A 12,098-nucleotide genomic window follows, 5' to 3' on the forward strand; every position below is an offset into this window, starting at 1 on the left:
CACTTTTGTGTTACATTCTGCAGGCGCCACGTGTCCTATGACGACGTTTCGAAGAAGCGTTTAGTCACGAACACGGATATAAGCGGAGGATATATGTAGCAGATGACGAATGTTTGTGAGGGCTCGCCTCACGACAAGACGACCCAGCAGTAAATTTTTTGTCGTGAACTGACTCCCGATATAATTTTGCATTATTCATCATACTTATTGCGTGAATGTCCATGAAATTTATGCCATATTGGCTTGTTCTGGGTAGTGATTAGTATCCGAGATATGAAGCGTAACTGGCGTGCTGTCAAGTATGAGTGCTCCGCTAGATTATGTAAGCACACGAAACTGATTTACACCGCAGTGTATAGCTGTAGCATGAGCATCTGAATGAACGCTGCTTACGGAGGTACTGTTAGTAAATTTCAGGGCAGTGGAATTAGGTACTATCAGCTCTATGCACATACCGGTTTCATGACGGCGGCCTGTAACACACATCTGGCGCTTATGCGGACCAAATGTACCACACTACGATTGCGTCAGAAGTATTCACACTCTCGTAAATACACCACATTTGCGGACAGAGCGACTGCTCCATATAAACATGTATTTCCAACGCATACAAATGGAAAATATCAGTCGTGAACGTGCCGCAAAAGCAACGGCGACAGTGGGGAGCGGGACGGAGACTCCCACGACTGCTTTCGAAACGGGCTGCTAGGGGGATTTCAGTGGCGCCCCTACAGGCAGCGCTCAAGGCGTATAAATAGGGTAGTTGCCGCATTTTTTCTTGTCCATCACTATCACCATCATATGACCAACCAGAGCTTTCTGTCACTGCCAAACACACACGCAGCGAAAGTGGTAGAAACGTTCCATTTGAAGCTACCACAGTAAAAAATGGGCAATAGCGTGAATTCATCATTCATAAAAACAGAATAGAACTCCTTACCCAGTTTAGTCTGTAGAGAACAACTAAACACTAAGGAGGTCATGTTCTACGCAACAGCACATTGCACCTAGTGACATAGCACGCCTGCATGAGTGGAACGTACAGCTACAATCTGTGCTTTGCCCTGTTTCAGCCAAGTATAGACAAATGTGTGCTTTGTGGCCAAATATGCTCAAAAGTAAACATAATTAAATGTCTCCTTACACATAATAAATGGAAGCATTTAGATTTAAAAGATCTCTCACCATGGCTGGTCACCTGAAATGACTACATCTCATAAATTACAAAGAAATAAAGCACTGTGGGAAAAAGCGAGGATGAGGACAAGACAGAGACCAGATGAGTACAACCTTTGTCCTTGTTTTTTGAGCAGTATTTATTTCTTTGTCAGTCATTAACCAACTACCCAGCAACCAATTCATTTTACATAAAATTACAACTTTTATTGTCACAGCCTATTTACACTCCAGCATCACCCTCTTCCGAATTTTGCCTTATCACATCAGCTTTCTGAGCTTATCCAGCCTGAAAAAAAGATTTAAAATGCAGTGTTAAAGCATGAATTACTATAGTAATGTTAACTATTTTCTGCACTTTACTGCATTCTTACTGCAAGTCTGAACAGCACAAATTTAGGCAAATCCCAAGAAATACTCATATAGGAATTTGGCCAATGACAAATGAAGGCAGTGTGCAATCGTGGTGATACTTATTTCAAGTGAAGCCCGCGTAGCACTACGTCATGAAAGGTGCATGGATGCCTTGCGGGACAATCGTGTTCCACTTTTTCTTTTCAGTCAAAATTATAATTGCCTTATGCACTGTTCATTTAATGTTAACTAGAATATGTTCATTACATATGTGGTACAAGCTGGGGCTTTCTTCTAAGCCATTCTTCAACATCAGTGTATCATGTATAAAGCTCAACGTTTTCTTTCAGTCTTTTAATACCCTCCTTTCTTACTGTTGTTGCTCTCAATCTCTTTATGATGTGCAACAGAATTATTGCTCATGCAAAGTCAGTGCTGTTGCAGCCTATCATTGATACAACACTTCTTGTCCAACATAAACCCAACCACAGGATACTAGTAAGATTTTGTGTGTGAATTAAATCAAGCATTCCACGTATCTTGTGGTACACTTCCTTCTGACCTTTTCTCCTTTTTTTCTTACTGACAAAGGACAAACTTCTAACAGCTTGCATCATGTAGCAATAATTTATTCCACACACACACTCTCTCTCTCTCTTTTCCCCAATGCTCTTTGTAGCAATATTTTAAGTGTTGAATTCGGTATTTTTAAATTTGAACATTTGGAGTTCCACAGTGCAATCATATTTCTTATATGGCCATGAAACTTGAATACTCAAACACCCCCTAACGCACTACACTTCATTCAATATGAACTTGGTTCAGTTGAAGAAACAAACACATTGCAAATAACCTCTTCTTAATTAAAAACTTCTCATAATACAGACTCACCCGGTATCTTCGAGTTCATAAATGAAACATGCATAACTAACATCTTTCTAGCTGTGCCTTAAGAATATTTATTTATGATTATAACAGAGGAATCAAGTCTTTGTAAAATTATTTCTTCACATACTCGAAAGTTTAATGTAGTACTGATTTGAATCAAAGCACTGGGTTTTTGTGTGCCGCATTTAACATGTTGTCTAAAAATGTGCCTTGAGATAAAAGCAAAACCCTTTTATGCATACTTTGAGACCACATTACTCAAAGAACTTTCACGACCCACAAGTTCCTACCACTGAAGACGCAACCTTCTATTTACTGTTTACCTTTTACAATGAACAAACTGCAGAATGCAAACTGCAGAATGCACAAAGGTGATGCATACCTTGACATGATGTCTTTGTAAGACGGCTCTCTTTCAGACTTGGGCAATTCTCCATCTGAACTTTCACTGCTGTCACCACTGCTTTCAGTGCTGTCATGCCTTGAGCTTTTCTCCACAGCAGCTTGTTTCAGATGCTTCTTGTGCTTCTTCTTCTTGGATTTGGACTAATCAAAAGCAACGAAAGAAAGAAAAAATAAATACAAGGATCAGATCAGAAGCCAAGCTTCAACGGTCATGAAGCTTGCAGCAGTGAATAAAGACCTACTTTGAGCTTCTTCTTATGCTTCTTTTCAGTCTTTGATTTGTGATCTTTCTTCTTATGCTTGCGGGAATGTCGCAGCTTTGATGTCCCCTGGAGAGCAGGGCCTTGGAAAGGAATGTCAATCAAAGTATCAATAAACAGTAACAATTTTGCCCTGACGTTGAAAGTGAACAAAAAAAAAAAAAAAAAAAGAGGGGGGAGGAGAACAGGCGCATTAAAATTAAAGCATTGCAGAAAGGACCCAAATTAATGGAAAACAAATTTAGAAAATACAAAAAGAATGCCCTTTTAAAGGGACTAAATTTTCTGAAAAGTCAATCCAGTCCATTCAAGTGATAGAATGAATGGTGGAGAGTATTTGATGCAAATATTGAGCCTTTATGCTCCACCTATAATTTGTAAACTATTTTTGAAAATAGCCTTTCTCAATCAATGATGCTGCCACCACTCCACATATTTTTATCTGCCGCTGTCATTTCACATCAAATGGGAAAGCTACGTCATTTGTAAAGCTAATCTATTGGCTCTTCCCAGCGACAAAACATTAAAAAAAAGCATACGCTTCCTGTCGACAGTTTTATGGTGTATAAAATGCCAGATGGCACCATCTTTCTGTCAGACACTCAAAGAATCTGAAACTTGGATCGGCACGGAGGGGATGGAGTAAGCACAAGACAGGAGGGGAAAAGTCGCTTCCAAGGGTGGCCAAATAATGTCACGAGCACTTGGCCTAGGTTAAGATAGCGGCATCTGTCACAGGAACAGAAAGTGCATGGCCACCGCGATCAGCATTTTGCTGTGCAGCCCTGGAATGAATTGTGGCCGCTATCATTTCGTCCATCAGGTGCCACTGCCCTCTCCTTTGCCGTTGCAGCTTTGCAGTCCACGTTGGTTTGTATTGTGACATTACCTGGTCGCTCACCCACACCCACCGCAATAGGCCATTTTGCCTCCTATATACAATCTCGCTCCGTGGAATAAACCAAATTTTTAACTCTGATGTGTCGTCCTCAGCAGTATTTTTACACGACACTACAAGTTTCTGGGCACTTCTTGACCACAGGAACTGTAGGTTAACAGCGTGACAGTTAGTGTTACACATGTACTCCTGGCCTGTCTAAGGAAAAAAATTGCCCATCATGTGCAGTTGATTTACAAAGCCCCTTCTGGCACTCATCATGAGCTGCAATTCTTTTAAATCAGCGATGGAGCAGCACACAAAGCCAATGAAAAACAAAATAGGGAGATTTTAGATAGGACTGCATGACCAAGAGCAGGTGAGTAACTCAGGTGTACGAGTGGGAGCCAGCAAGCAGGCTGCAGGCGCAAACCGAAAAGTCAAGTGCTCTGACGGGACGGGCTGATTTCCTTGAAAACATGAGCAAAAAGAGAAAGTATTCGGCGGTGACAGAAAGGGACCTATAATCGCTCACGATAACTCTAATCCCACATGGTAAGATAACATCAAAAGTGCTTATTTGGCTTTGTGAGCCCCATCATAAAAGACACACTGTGCAGTTGGCCCTTCGGCATCAACACTTGGTGTTAGTACTTGCACAACACTGCTTTATCAATTCCGCCTGCCCCTCGCTGCTGGACAGGCAGGTGGTCCTGCTTCTTCTCTGTCCACTTCATTGACCACTGTTTTGAAACAGTGAGCATCAGCAGTGCAGCAGTTTATTTGGTGCTAATTGTCGTTGCCAAAAAGGTTGCGTAGGGCAAGACAAAAGTTGCCTTTGATATTGTTCTGGCTCATCCAATTACGCTGGCCGCACCTTCCCAAATTCATTGCAAGACAGCGCACCATTCCTTCCTGGCGTGAGAATTAAAATTAGGAACCCTGCATGCATCACTGTGGTACACAGGCAGGGGCTACAGACGATGTTTGTAAATGTTGTCTGCTTGCTGAACAGGCATGCAGCAAAGCACACAGCAAGAAGGTGGGGGAACAAGGGTGATTTTGACTGTTCGGTTTTACTGTGCGCACAAATACGCTGCCACATCAGGTATACATTAAATGTCTGGTGTGTAATGACTCTGGTTCACTCTTCATTCGGTGCGTTGAAAATCACGGTTTTATGACTGCACCTTAACTCGATCGTTACCACGGAAAATTGGCCGAATTTTAGGGGCCCGAGAAAAAATTTTTTGCGTGCTAAATATATTCGTTAGGCACATATTGCAGTGAACTTGCACATGATTCAATGCCCTCTCCAACAACACCAGTTTTTAGAATGTTTTCGTAAATAATTGTTGCAAAAAAATGATCAAAATCAGAATTTTTGTCACAATGTCGAAAAAAAAATTTAAAAAATGAAGTTGCCAATAAAAACCGCTAAAAGCAGAAAAAAATTAGAATATAAATTTTGTAGTTAAATATTGCAAAAACACATCCCAGAAAAAAAAAATTGAGTCGTGCAGAACAGTTCATAAGATATAAAAAAAAAATGTTAGCACGAAAATGGTGGCTGCACCATAAGGTGCAGCCCAACCTCCATTAATGTGCAATTTGGATGAATCTTTGGAAGAAATCTGGCGACTTGACGATATTAGGGGGCCAATTCATCCCCACATGATGTAAAAACACCTTCTCAATGAATGACTTGGCATTTACAGCCAGAGAAAGATTTGGGACAAGCACATGATGTGCAGAAATTCGCTTGGAGTTGAAAACGAACCTCGGTGGTCGATGCTAGTTGACGTTCACTGTCAGTTATGTCACAACATAAACTTGCGGTTTAGTATCACTTTCTGACTCACTATTGTAGCCCTGCTTGCACGAATGAGGTGCGATGCGCTAGAATTGAGCCCGGCAAGCTTTCACCGAGGAGCTCTCATGCAACAAGGAGTTCAATGCCAACAGCCTCCTGCATTGCAGCACTGTTAGTACTAACCATTTTTTAAAAATGAAAACAGTACCAATCTTGTCGTAGACTTTCTCAGAATAGACAGTTCTGCTGAGAAGAAACACTAGACATCTGGAAATACCCATGTACAGAAGCGAAACTGACTGGCCAGTGTGCAAGGCTGATTTGAAGCGCTCTGCTAGTCTGACCTGATATTTGGTGACTTGGTGTTATCTCTTACTTTCAGCTGAGGCTCTTATTCCAAAAATAAGGCAAGGGTGAAGAGAAATCATGAGCGGCATGCTTTTTTCGAAGAACAGTGGCGCTCGACAAAGGCACTATGGTGAATCGACTTGAAGTTGGGCAACTGCGTAGTATGTAGTGCCAAATATGAATTTTGCAATGCAAGAACGAAACTGGAACTGCTGGAAACTGGCTAAAGATTCCTGGTACACTTGTTAAAAGCCTGTGGGAGACCTTCAGAAATGAAGTTTGGCAAAAGAAAACTACCCAGACTCCAAACCAAAGCTCACTAGTAAATACTACAGCTGGTGTCATTTTCACATAATTACCACTGCTAAACGCTGTCAGATTGCAAAGCTGACAGCATAATTTGATATTTGACTTGCTGGGAACCTTCTGATCATGAAACTTCGATGTTAATGCAGCTGAACTCAGAGCAACATGTTCTTTTGTCAAGCGCAGCAGCCATGTTCCCTATCGCAACAACATATGCACCTTAGCCTGCAAGAAACGCCTTAAAAAATGACAATGTCGCGATAGCAGAAAAATTTAAACCGATTCTAAAAGTGCAGTGCCTAGACAATCCACTGGGCTGCCATAGGTACACAAGAAATGACTAAAACGTGTCGAAATAGGCGATTTAAAGCATCAATCACCGATGATCAATCTGAATAGGCGTGGTAACGAAAGAGTTCAGTATCCAACGCTACAGTGTTATTTTGCAGTCAGCCTTTCTTTTTTCAAATGAGTCCACCCCACCCCAACAGAAAATAAGTGATCATTGTATATGTGGCAGCATACAGTAATGCACACCACACATCTCATGCAGTTTGGAATCTTTTAGTATAGATGGCATGGCAAAAGGAAACCGGCAGCTCGGTAAAGCAAACAAGGGGAGAGACACGGACACATGCATGATGACCAGATGGGATACAGCTGACGGAGGGAGCAAAATGAAAGCCGGAAGCAGTGTGCCATGGGAACACTATCGGAGCGCACAAAGAGATTCTTCATGGTCAGGGTCAGCACTTCTGTATTATCTTACTCAGGGCTTAACACTAAACCTAGGAAACGAATTCTGGTGAGAATGTGTTGCCTCATTGATGCTATAAGGTGCCAGAGGACTCTTGTAATTTCTTGAAAGAGTGCTTCAGGGCTCTTTAACAGTGCCTGCTTAAGGAAATGCAAGCCCTATGCTTAATTAAGGTGCAAGACATGCATGCACGGCAGAGGGGGATATGTACCGCTGCAGAGTCTGCCTACCTGGCCCTGGTGGCTTGGTGTCAACAAGGCAGGTGCCACCCGGTGGGAGCTTGGGGCCGTACATGCTGCTGTCCTCTTGCTTGTGCTGGGGTGATGTGCCACCACCAGGCAAGGCCCCATCCACCCTACTGCTCACTGGTGCAGGCTGAAGGTCCTCCAGTGGTACTGGGGGTGGCCTCTGATTGAGCCGCTCAAAGTCCAGATTGGCGAAAACTCCCAGGGCAGGCCGGGGAGGTGGCTTCACCACTTGAACAGGGCTTTCTTGAGTTGCCCTTGCCTCAGAACCTGCTGCTGCCGTAGGTACTTTTGACGCGGATTCGCCTGCTTCAGGTTTCTCGTCTTCATCTTCTGACGACTCGGAAAAGATGGACTTGAAGAACGCCAAGGAAGGACGCTCTTCTTCCTCTTCCTCACTTGAATCCTGCACCAGAAAGATTAAACCATCACAACATTTAGATGAACGTTTTACAAGAGGGAAATCAATAAATCAATAGAGCGGGGGAGACATATTTCAATTACCTTGTCAGTAAATAAGACAAATACATAACTGAGAGCAAAATGCAGCTGAACCTGGCTTTATAAAATTGCAATTAATGTAGATAAGAGTGACTCAAACCTAAATTGAATTCAATTATCTTGCAAGACTGATGAAAGAAAATGACAATGCAGTTATAAAAAAAAAGCATAAAATTGATTTTTCTCACCAGGTGATTCTTAAAAGAATCATGAAGACAATATAGCACTTTGCTTCCATCAAAAGATAGCTATAAAGGAATAACAAATGTCATTCTTAGCACAATCGGTGGACTACCAGGGTGACAGAGTGGACACCAAGAGACGGGCCTAGAAACAGAGGATGGCCAAGCACTCAATGGAGGGATGAAATAAGTAATTTCGGAGGCGAAGAATGGACTCAAGCGGCGCGGGACAAGAGCAGTTGGAGGCCGATGGGAGAGGCCTTCTGTCTCAGCAGGGAGCACAATCCTACACTTGTACGACATCCCTGTCTGTACCTCTTCGGAAATAATGCCCCAATCTGCTGCTAAAGCATTAGAGTCTGTCCACCATGCACGAGTACCTGAACCCCTGCGCGAGTCTTTTGACAGGGTTATGTGGTTAGTATGGCGTGGTAATTTTTGGTGTAGCGTAGCTAGCCAAAATTGTTTTGCAAGTCTCCCTGGGGTCCTGAAGGACCTTCTGCAAATGCTATGCAGAATATAAGGTCCTGCACCGCACAGCTTCAGTAATCTCCAACTTGAAGCATTTCGTTAATGTGAGCAGTATAAGTGTAGGCATCACCTATCGAAAGAGCACTTGTTTATTTTCCTCTCGCCCACATCGTTCGTAATGTCGTGGACGTCACAGCACGATGGCTGAGAACAACTGGCCTGATTTTACACACATCTTTGTACCACTACAGGTTAGCACCTTCATTTTGTGGACACTTCACCAAAGCTCCCCAGGTCAGTGGGACCATCTGTTGAGCATGCAACGAAGTTCTAAAATTACTGGGGTCAGTGTTAACGAGTGACAGTGATTGTGCCTAGTAGGTTGTCTTGAAGCCCTCACCTTACTTACTACACCTGGTGTAATGTTAACTGTTTCAAAATTGGCATTTGCTGGATAATTTGCCTAAAGGAAGCAAAACACATACCTTTCAAGGTGTACCCAACAATATATGAGCTACGCCAGTTCCTTAATTAAACGAAGTGTAAAGATGTTCCACTTTAAAATTTAAAATGCCGTGGGCAGTGAAGGCAGACCTGTTCTGCACAGGATGGCACAGCTAGTATTATGCCGCTCCTCCTACTTGCATATCACTAGCTAAAGATGTACTTACCTCTTCAGTCTTGCCTGCCTCAAGTTCTGCTGCAGCTATTGACGTTTTGGTGTCCGGTGCAGCAGATTCAGCAACTGGCTCATCACCTGATGGAAGCCAGTTAAAAAAACACTTAATACAATCTATGAATTCAAAGAATTGCAATAAAAGCTCAGGCTAGGTGCTTTGGTTTGAACACAAAGCAGGAGCATGAAAAGCGATATCAGAGTTGCTCGGCACTTTCAGTGCACACTGGGAAACTCCTCTGTAATGCTGCGGGAGCGCTTCTGCCCAGTAGTGAGGCACTAAGCCTGGCAAAAGAAAAAAAGCTGTCAGCTATGGAGATCTCTTTTTTTTTTTACTAATCAACAGCCTGTCTGATTGCTTTCTGCAACTTGAATGAATTGGTGCATGTGAGCGACAACACAGAACGTGCACTGGGGACACGCTACGTGCTGTAGCTCCGATGCTTGGGTGTCCAACGGCAAGTGAGCGTGCAACACATGCAAGAAGGCAGGTGCAGGAAATTTGGCTGCCAGCTGTCCCACTCAACCGCAAAGAAACCACACACCTTTCTTTGCGAGTTATGTCGACCTCTGCTTGAACATAGTGTGGCACAAGAACTGTAGCCTGCTATTTTTTTGTGTAGGGGATTTGTTTTTAGTGTGCTCAAATCAGCTGCTTCTGCAAATATAGCAGTTTTCTTTCCTTCCTTTTTTTTTTTTTTTTCTTCAAGCACTAAAATGAGAAACTTTTGCCCTTCCCTACTATTCTTAGCTGACGTGGCTTTCAAAATCAACTTTTTTATTTCTGAGTGGATTTTGATGAAAATTGGCACAGCAACTGGAAATGCTTCTGTGATAACACCATCAAAATTTCAAGATAATATTTTGATAACTTTTTTATTCATTAAATTTTCTTTCTGTTCCGCTTTTACCGAGCTTGAGCGACTTATAAAACACGATAGAAAACTTGTTCGAAGTGCTTTGCATTCCCAAATGAATGGGCGAGGTCGTGACAGTTTTAGAATTTTTTTTTTACAAAACAATATTTTTTAGTTTTCATTTTTTTAGAGGTTAATGTGCAACAGGCATGTTGATTGTGAACGACTATTTGAATAAAAAAGTCACAAAAAACAAATCTGGAAAACCAAAAGTGTCACGACCTGAACTGTTCATCAAGGAATGTAATGCAAGAAACGGAATCAAAATAGACCCAGTGGTCACGAAGAAATCCCTGGTACAAGCGACATAGGTGGCAAAAAAAACTGTTTTGAGAAAACGGCTTCCGAAGTTGCAACATAGGTTTCACTTATCAAAAGTCGCCACGGTTGCAGCCTTTCATGTCCTTTTGAACATGGGGCTTCTGGAAGGCCTTGCATTGAAATTGGAGTGCCTTTTACAGCCTTTCTCTTTCCAGAAAACATCATTTTCAGCTCCTCCGTGAAGAGTACATACCCCCTTTGCAAACCAAACGGAGGGGAAGATGGGTTTCAATGGGCTTTCAATGCAAAGTAGGTTAGCTGGTTGGCTGTATCGCACTGGACAACCTCCTTTTGCAGTGTTGTCACCATGGCAACAAGTTAAGCATTTTTTTTACTTAAATTTGAACATTTTTGGCTTTTTTTATGTTTTATCTTGCCTGGCACAGCAACTTAGTACTCATACGTGCAGTTGTTCATTGCCAAAAGTTTGCATACCACACGGATGAAAATGAGCTACTTTGAAGCTTGGTAGAGTATTCTGCATAACTCCCAACTTCAATGCAAGAGCATATTTTTTTACTACTTTTGACATTCAAGGCATCCAATATTTCTCGCAGCACAGCCAGTATGCCCTAAGCAATGGTATCAATAATTTCCCTAAAAAAATCACTGTTAAATGCTGCCACAGTAACGTACATTTTTAACGCAGAGAGCATATTTTTATTCCTATATTATTAACTCAAACCTGTTTGCATGAAAATTACAAGTGCACGGGAAACGTAGCGCAAGAAAGGCGATATGGCTCGTGCGCATCGCAGCGCACGCTTACCGCGACATATCGAACTTTGATTATACCTGATATGGCTGGTCAGGTCGCTTTTAAGATTAAATCTAACGTCGCAGGCATTAATTACAACTACTGGCGTTCAATCGTAACCGGTTGCCCAGTCATGTGATGCTCCAATGCGCGTCGGCTATGCCGTGCGCGCCGCAGCGTTTGACGCGTCGACCGTTTCTTTATCAAGGCTAGCGAGCCCACAGTCAAAACACAGCAATAACTAAGCGTGTAAACATCGCAAATCCGGCTAAAAGTTCACTTCACGAACCGCTTTCGCAAGCGCGCACATCGCGTCACCCTCCAAGGTCTGGCGACGGTAGAGACACGCGCACCACGAAGCGTTCGATGACCTCCGCCTTTCGAGCCACACAACTTTCCGTAATCTGGCTCGTTATCTCTGGCATTCCCATCGCGATAACGTGCGTGTTGAATACCACAGACTGAACAGAAACTCGGCCGAGCGAAGCGGCGAAAATGAACTCAATCCGCTCGCTACGCAGCTCAGGCGGCCGCCATCTTGCGTTGCGCCCGCGACATCCAATCAGGAGGGTCGCTGTTCTGCGCCCCGACCGGAGGACCAATAGCGCTTCAGCATCTATTTCTAGCTTCGTTTGTGCGTCGTTTCTTTTCTGCCGTTTGTGCGTTTGTGAATGAACGAAGATACAAGAGACGAGCGGAACCGGAAAGACGATCGCTCGGCCGATCTAACCATATCAAAATGGCCGCGCCCGGTGGCACCGTTGTGGAGATAGAGCGCTCCGAAAATTGCCGTTTTTTCGCCCTTTTGCGCTGATAGTTTGTCACCGCGCCTGACAAAAGTATT

General features: G+C 43.0%; 1 protein-coding gene across 1 annotated transcript in view; it reads right to left on the reverse strand.

Moving 5' to 3' along the window:
* Positions 1 to 1,302: 1,302 nt before the first annotated feature.
* Positions 1,303 to 12,098, reverse strand: part of LOC144155403 (G patch domain-containing protein 1) — a 49,929-nt gene continuing 39,133 nt past the window's right edge. Inside the window, exons 12-16 of the mRNA XM_077686804.1 lie at positions 9,255 to 9,340; positions 7,415 to 7,835; positions 3,066 to 3,166; positions 2,801 to 2,964; positions 1,303 to 1,465 (exon numbers count right to left, since the gene is read on the reverse strand). Of these exons, the coding sequence (XP_077542930.1) occupies positions 1,438 to 1,465; positions 2,801 to 2,964; positions 3,066 to 3,166; positions 7,415 to 7,835; positions 9,255 to 9,340 (800 nt within the window). The 3' untranslated portion in view covers positions 1,303 to 1,437. The remainder of the gene's footprint in view (positions 1,466 to 2,800; positions 2,965 to 3,065; positions 3,167 to 7,414; positions 7,836 to 9,254; positions 9,341 to 12,098) is intronic.

Source organism: Haemaphysalis longicornis, unplaced genomic scaffold, assembly GCF_048455015.1.
Source record: "Haemaphysalis longicornis isolate Haplotype H1 unplaced genomic scaffold, Haemaphysalis longicornis Haplotype H1 scaffold_1, whole genome shotgun sequence".
NCBI lineage: Eukaryota > Metazoa > Arthropoda > Arachnida > Ixodida > Ixodidae > Haemaphysalis > Haemaphysalis longicornis.